We start from the raw sequence: 7,239 nt of genomic DNA, 5'->3' as shown, positions 1-7,239 counted from the left end.
AATTATGCAAATAAGCACTGGATAGGGGAGCACCACCTCCATTAAGATGGCAACTTTGTTTAATGGGAATTAAGCTATTGAAAGTAACAAACTTTTCATCAGCTTATTAAAACTGTCACATTTCTTAGGTGGGGAGAGCCATCTTTTCAGAGCAGAACTGGACACTCCAGACTACGTGACCTGCCCTTTGCGGCCACAATGGTAGTTGGGGGCAGCCTATTCCCACCAGGCCCAACAGTGAACTTCCCAGTCACCAAAAGCCGCCAATACATTTTATGTGGGAAACTCTGTAGTCTAAGGAGTTCTCTAACTGCATTCTTACACCTAGGATATAAGCCAAACACCTTTTATAACAGTTTCTTTTGGTATAGGGAATTTGCTGGTTGTGCATCCCTTTCTTCCTTCCTCCCAACAAGAGGAGCCCTTTGGTTTGTAGATAGGGAGGTCTGAAGACTCGAAGTGTAAGAAAGAAAAGTTTAAGTCGCCCTACAGAGGGAGCAATTTCCATCATTTTTAGCAGGCATTAAAAAACATGGTGAAGGGGTGGGTCTCTGAAGGAAAGAGGGGCCTTCAGATGAAGGGAAGATGGCAAAGAAATAATAAACAACGAACAAAACAACAGAAAAAGAAACAATAAAGCCACCAGTCGCTACATTTAGTTCATTTAAAGATTCGGGCCAGATTGAACCCCGAGAAATTGGATAATGCTGGTTTCCCAGGAAGACCTTGATCTGGTCTCAGGGCACTTTCTCTAATTAGGGTTTCCCAGTATCCAGTGGTAGGAGCAGCCCCAGGATCCCTTTCCTTTTGCCAGATCCAAAGATTTGGTAAACACACACACACACACACACACACACACACACACACACACACACGCCCTGTCTGTTGTCGAGTTTGTGGACAACCAAAAACAGCGCAGAGCAACCGGCCCCACCCTACGCACTGCACTTGACCTCGTGCCACAGACGTTTCAAAAGCATGCACCTTTCGGAGCATGAACTCCCAAGTCGCATTCCTTACAGAAAAAGCAAACAGCACAACCCCAGCGACAGATCCCACGACGAGCGCGGCCTGGAAGCGGCGCAGGAGGCGGTTTTGCAGCGCGTCCCAGTGGCCCCGCGCGCCCAGGCCCTTGCGCAGGGAGCGAGAGTCGCCGGCCCGATGGAGCGGGGTCCTGGCGTCGGGCAGCCGAAGTCTGAGCCGCCGTGCCTTGGCGGGCGCACCCCGCTCTCGCTGCTGGGGGTAGGGCAGCGAGTCTGCATTGGGCTGGACGTGGCTCGGCCTCCCAGAGCTGTCCCTTCTCTCCTCCCGCCTTGGACACTCGCGCAGGGCCTGTCTTTGGTACAGGGGGCAGGCTCCCTGGCCAACTCTTCAGTAAACAGCACCCGCCCTTTCTTGCCCGAGGACGCAGAGGCCAGTGTCAGTCGTGCGAGCTCAGGAAAATGGACGAGCCAGGCCCAGGGGCCCGGCTCCTCCGGACTGAGAGTGACTTCAAGGTCCTGAGTCATCGTCGCATCTTCTCAGCAAAACCCAAACCCTGTTTCGAAGTTTCCGGGGCGCAGATGACCCAGGTCGACAACCCAGCGATGGCTGAGGGGAGCCCCCAAGGCTTGAGAAGCAACCCTCTCAGCAGGTGCCTTTACCCTCTGGTCAGGAGAGAGGAAACGCCCCACAAAAACGGCAGGTAGGAATCCTTCGCGTTCAGAAGATGGGAAGAACCAAGGTGCCGTCGGGGCTAGTGCGGGCTGAGGCTTCTCTCCAAGGCCTGTCGCTCGTCTTCCTGCCACCAGGTGGCGCCAAAGGCATGTCGTCTCTGCCAGCCAGGCCGCCCGACTCCAGGACTGCGCTGCTGGAGTCTCTGCCGGAGCCCTTGGTGCTGGGGTCCTGGGGTCCCTTCTTAGCCCCCTTAGCACGTCGCATCTGGGCCCAGAGGAAAATCCACTTTTACACACACCCTCCACCCTGGCCCCAGGAAATGTCAAGGCCTTTGAAATGAGTCTGGGAGCTACATAACCAACTGGGGGAAAAAAATTAAAAGGTGGTTTTATGTTATTTGTAATGCGTTGGCAGAAGTTTTGTTTTTTCTCCCCCATTTCTTGAGGAAAGGCATTAAACTCGTCCTTGAACGGAAATCACAGAAGGAAACCATAAGGCATTTTAAACAAGAATAAAAGAAGGGCATCTGCTCAGGTGTCTGGAAGAGGGTGGGCGAGGCAAGAGAGAAGCACACCACGGTGTGAATATAGCCAAGTATTCCATTTATTAACAAAATAAGTCTTACCAAGGGAGAGCTCTGTTCGTCCCAAACAGGCCCCGCAGCCCCCGCGCTGCCGCATCAGACCAGAAGGAGGGAGGAGTGGGGAGAAGACCCCAATCGCTGCGGGGTCCACTCTGGGGGCTCTGCCGGGCCAGGCCTAGGAGAGGGCGGGGGCTGCTGTGATCCGAGAGCTCCCTGACGCCCCAACCTTCCCCGAACGCAGCTAACTAGCTCGTGACGTCCGCTGACATCGCCACCGGTCTGCTTTGGGGGATCTAGCGGGAGTCACCTACCCCACCCCTACTGCCAGAGGAGGGGTCGTTGCCCCCACGAGGGAGAGAAAAACAAGGACTATAAAGCACTTCGCAAAATGTAAGGGGCCGGCTTCACGCCAGCGCGGCCTTCTGGGACTTTGAATTCAATCAGGTGAGCGCTCCAGGTGCCCCGACAGGCTCACTGTGGCCACTGGGCGTTAGGGGCGGGAGTCTGGAAGGTGACGGTGGACGGCAAGGCTCTGTCAGGCCACTTGGGCCCCTCTGGGGGCGAGCCTACTGGTGGGGTCAGGGCTCTCCGTGCTCAGAGCAAGGTAGGGGAGCAAGGCCCTACTTTTGGGGGGCAGGGTCCAGACCAAGGACCCTATGTGCGGAGGGTGGCGGGGGAGGAGTCCCGGAGCAGTGTACCAGGTCAATAGAGCTCCAGGGCCCCTGCCACACAGGTGGCACCCTCCACCCCCAAAATGAGTTACAAAAAAAAAATCTCTCTGTTACTTGTACAACAAAGGAAAAAACAAAACAAAACAAAACAAAAAACAAAAACAGAACCTCAAATGGAAGGAAACAAGAGGGAATGAATGGGGAAGAGGGAAAAAAGAAGGGGGAAACGTAGTTTTAAGTTAAGACTCATGCAAGAAACTCCCCAGGAAGGGAAAACAAAACGTCTAGAAGAACCCAAAGACCCCAACTCTCCCTCCTCTCCCTAAAACCAAACCAATCAAATCCAAAAAAAGAGGAAAAAGAATAAAAAATGTAAAACTTATATCTAAGAAAAAGAAAATAACAGAAAGGAAGGGGGCGGGGATCACGTCGTTATTTGTGGGATTAATATTATTATTTGGGGGAACACAGACTTTTTGCATACCATTGACTCATGTGGGCCGTTAATGCACTTATATTCCCAGCTTGTAAGCTAACATTATAGTAAATAAATACAGTCTGGTGGGGAAGGGCTGGGCGGGGAATCCCGGCAGGGTCAAGCAGTAGTGGAGGTTGCAGCGGCGACGGCAGGTGGGGAGGGAGGAGGAGGGAGAGGGAGGATGGTGAGGGGGCTGGGGTGGAGGAAGAGCTGTAGTTACTGGTATCCCAGCGCCGAGGCTGAAGCTAGTCTCTGTCCATACAGCGCGTATGGCGAGTAGTAGGGTCCGGCTGTGGGGAGGGACGGCACGGCCAGGCCCCCCGCTGTGGATAAGTGGCTCTTGCCATAGGGGTGGTACCGGCTTAGGCCCAAAGTGTGTGGACTCCGCAAGGACAGCGACCCGGGGCTGCCGGGGGCGGCGGGCGGGGGGAGGTGCAGATGGCAGGAGGCGGCGGCGGCGGCGGCGGCGGCGGCGCTGCCCAGGCCCGAGGCCCCGGGGTAGGCGGCCAGAAGTTTCTCGGCTCCCGGCAGGGCCGTGTGGGTCCGTAGGTGGCTAAGCAGCTCCTCCGAGGTGGCGAAGCGCTTGTCGCACGGCCCACTGGCCGCCACCCAGTTGCAGCTGTGCGGCAGCGGTTCGTTCTGCAGCATGAAGCCGTAGGTGTAGAGCGGGTGGCCGGGGAGCGCGGCCTGGGCGGCGCTGGACGAGAGCGCGGCGGGCTGCAGCGGGTGTCCGGGGTACACCAGCGGGTAGCCCCCTGCCTTGAGGCTGGGCCCGGCAGGGTCGTGCGCGCTGCAGGTGGAGCAGCTGGAGCCGCCGAGGTGCGAGGCGCCGTGGTAACCTCCCAGGCAATAGGGGTCGCGGCATAATCCCTGCAGGAAGGAGGGCGGGGAGGCCCCGGTGAGCGGGCTGGAGCTGGGGGGCTTGCCCGGCGGCAGGCCCAGGCCCCCAGACAGCTGGCCTCCCACGAGGCCGGACTTGCTAGGATCCAGGCCAGGCACGAACTGAGACGGGTAGCCGGCGTAGGCGCCCACGATGGAGCCGTGGTAGCCAATGCTGGAGGGCGGCAGCGGGAACACCGAGTGGCCCGGCTTGTAGGGAGACACCGGCGCCACGTGGCCAGCCCCCACCAGCGCCGAGGGCGGCTCGGACTTGCGCCCGGAGGCCCCGGACTCGGCGCCACCGTGCGCCCCGGGCTCCCCACTGCCGCCGCGGCTCACGGCTGCCGGCTCCGGGCTGGGCTTGGGCTCCTGGTCTTTCTTGTCCAGCTCCCCGCCGCCAACCCCGCCGCTGTTCTTGCAGTCAGAGTGGTGCGGGGAGCCGCCGCGAGAGCCGCCGGGAGACGACGAGGACGAGGATGCGGAGACCGGCGCTCCATGCGGGGGAAACGGCGGGCAGGCGGCGCTGGGGACCCTGAAGCCCGCCTTGTCTCCCGGGGACGAGGAGGACGAGGAGGAGGTGGAAGACACCGAGGAGGAGCCGCTGTCTTTGCGGGAGTCGCCGCCGCCGGAGCCCTTGGAGTAGGGCTTGAAGCTGGACTTGTCCTCGGCCGGTGAGTCCCCCAGCTGCTTCAGGGCCGCGGCCGCTGAGGCGGCGCCCGGGGCTGAGCGAGCTGGGTCCTTCTCTGCTCCCAGCCCGTTGGCCGCCGCCGCCACCGAGTTGAGTTTGGAGGAGGGCGGCGGGTCCGGCTTGCCGATCTGCGAGCAGGTCTGGGCCAGCAGCGCCAAGGGGCTCTTCTTGGCGTCCAGCTGTGGGAGACAGAAGCAGGGGGAGGGAGAAGGAGTGAGACTCAGAGGCCTGCGGGGCGAGCGGGGGCGCCCGGGGAGCTGGGCGGCGGCGCCAAGGGGCGGGGCGGGCCTGGGGAGAGGGTCTGCGAGCGAGGGCCGGGCCGGGCGCGGCAGCTGGCGGAACTGCGCCCACACTGCGGCTGGGTCCCGGGGTGCGCCGCAGGCCCTGCGGAAGGGGTTCACCCATGACCCCTGCGGGAGAAGGTGACGTCTCTGGAGTCGGGGCTGTGACTCGCCACTTCCCTCTAATGTCCCCCTTCTCCAGGCCCAGGAAAAAACTTATTCCTTTAGTTTGGGGGAACTTCGCTTGGGACGGGTTTCTGGCGATGGCGCCGAGGGGTAGGAGCGGGCAGCGCGGATTCTAAAGGAGGGGCTGCAGTTGGCGCTCTCTCCGTAGCCCCTCCCTCCCGGGGAGGGCACCCAGGGAAGAGGCAGGAAGAAAGACCCGGGATCGGGAGCGCCAGGGCGCCGTGCGCCCTCACCGGATGGGACAGAGGCGGAGTTGGACCCGGGCAGCCAGGGCTTCAAAGAAAACAGCCCGGCGTGGGGGGCGGGGAAGACCCAGCGGAGACCAACTCCTGGTTGGAAACTGGTAATCAGAGGAAAAGTAAAGGACCCAGAGGGGACTCCAGGAGCAAATCCAATCCGAGAGAAAACACGGAGCTCCGAAGGGCGAGCGTGGAAGGAGACCCTTCCACGGGGAAGCCTGGGGAAGCCCTGGTGGGCTCTGATCCCTCGGTTTTCTTCCCCTCCTTATTCAGCCCGCCGGCGTGACCAGACTTGGGGGTCGCACCGAGACCTGGGGCGCTGGGAGCTGGGTCAGGGTCCCGGTCGCGGTGGGAGGAATGGGGCTGGCGCCGGGGGGCAGCGGCCGGGGACTGACCTCAATGGGGCTGACGGGAGTGGAGGACAGCGGCTGCAGGTACTCCGGGTGCAGGAGGTGACCGGTGTGAGCGCTCAGCATCTTCAGGACCCTGATCGGGAGCCGGTTCGCCTGGCGCAGGGGGTCCGCCGGTGGCAAGAGGGACACCGCTGCCGGCACCGCCGGCCTCTTCCCGCCGCCGCCGCTGCCGCTGCCGCTGCTTTCGGGTGTCCTTGGGTTAGATCCAGCGGGCGAATCGCTCATTTGGAGGAGGCAGCGCCGCTGGGGGGGGCGGGGAGGGCGGGGGAGCTCCGGGGAGGCGAGCTCCCGGAGTGGGTGGGCTCGCTCCGCAGCGTCGATCGCGGTGCAGCGGGCGCTGCGCCTCCTCGCCGCCTCCCCTCCTCCACCGACGCCGCCGCCGCCGCCGCCGCCGCCGCCACCGCCGCCGCCGCCACCGCCGCCACCGCCGCTGGCCTCGGCTACCAACACAAAAACCTTCGCCTTCCGCGAGCCGCACGTCAAATAGCAGCGATCGGCAGCCACACTTCAAAGGGATCGCCGCGCCCGCCCAATCGCAGCTCTCGCCGGGACCCCGGGGCGGGGAGAGCGGAGGGCGGAGGCCGGCTCCATCGGTGGGCGGGGAGAGCCTTAAAGGGGCCGCGCCGCGCGTCGCCGCCGCCTCGGTCTCGGCCGCTCCTGGGATTCCTCCCCTCCCCCCGACTGGGCCTTCCTCGCCCTGGGGTCCCGCCTGGGACGGGACTTCTCCGGGACCCTGAGCTCTGCGCCCCGTCCTCCTTTCCGGCCGTTCTCTCTCCTCTCTCCCTTCTCACCACTGGGTGGGTTGGGGGTGATGCTGGCGGGGACTGTAACCCCGCCGGCCGTGTGTGTCCGAGGTGGGGTGGGGTGGGATAGGGTGGGGGGTGGGAGGGATCGCACGGCGCGGGCTCCGGGACGCTGGAGTCCAAGCCTCTCCCAGAGGCCGCCTGGGGGCAGGCCTCGCCTCGGGAGCCCGGGTCCTTCTCCAGAGCTGCTCCGGCTCTCCTCGGCCCCGCTCTCCTTCCCCTACTTGGCCTCCCCTTGATGTGTTCACTTGGAAGCGCCCGAGCCTCGGAGGCACCCACTGCTCTCGGGACGCGGCGTAGGCAGCTCCAACTACTTTGAGCCCGTCCTGTCTGAAGCCTGCAAGTTTGTCTTCTTTCTGGAG

The 7,239-nt window shown here is 62.2% G+C and overlaps 1 protein-coding gene across 1 annotated transcript; it reads right to left on the bottom strand.

The window, feature by feature from the left end:
• Positions 1 to 2,237: 2,237 nt before the first annotated feature.
• ZNF703 (zinc finger protein 703) lies at positions 2,238 to 6,489 on the bottom strand. Its single transcript, XM_054499255.2, has 2 exons — positions 6,057 to 6,489; positions 2,238 to 5,134 (listed from the first exon to the last, which is right to left on the bottom strand). Exons 1-2 carry the CDS (start codon positions 6,297 to 6,299, stop codon positions 3,605 to 3,607), a joined length of 1,773 nt encoding a protein of 590 aa, XP_054355230.2. The 5' UTR covers positions 6,300 to 6,489; the 3' UTR covers positions 2,238 to 3,604.
• Between the last annotated feature and the right edge of the window lie 750 nt (positions 6,490 to 7,239).

Source organism: Pongo pygmaeus, chromosome 7, assembly GCF_028885625.2.
Source record: "Pongo pygmaeus isolate AG05252 chromosome 7, NHGRI_mPonPyg2-v2.0_pri, whole genome shotgun sequence".
NCBI classification, from domain to species: Eukaryota; Metazoa; Chordata; class Mammalia; order Primates; family Hominidae; genus Pongo; species Pongo pygmaeus.
The sequence above is the reverse complement of the archived record's forward strand: the minus strand, read 5'-3'. Positions and strand labels throughout refer to the sequence as shown.

Coding starts and splice junctions, on each gene's coding strand:
- ZNF703 (XM_054499255.2), bottom strand. CDS start 6,299: ATGAGCGATTCGCCCGCTGGATCTAACCCAAGGACACCCGAAAGCAGC. Junction 5,135..6,056: donor CTCCCGTCAGCCCCATTGAG/GTCAGTCCCCGG, acceptor TGTCTCCCACAG/CTGGACGCCAAGAAGAGCCC.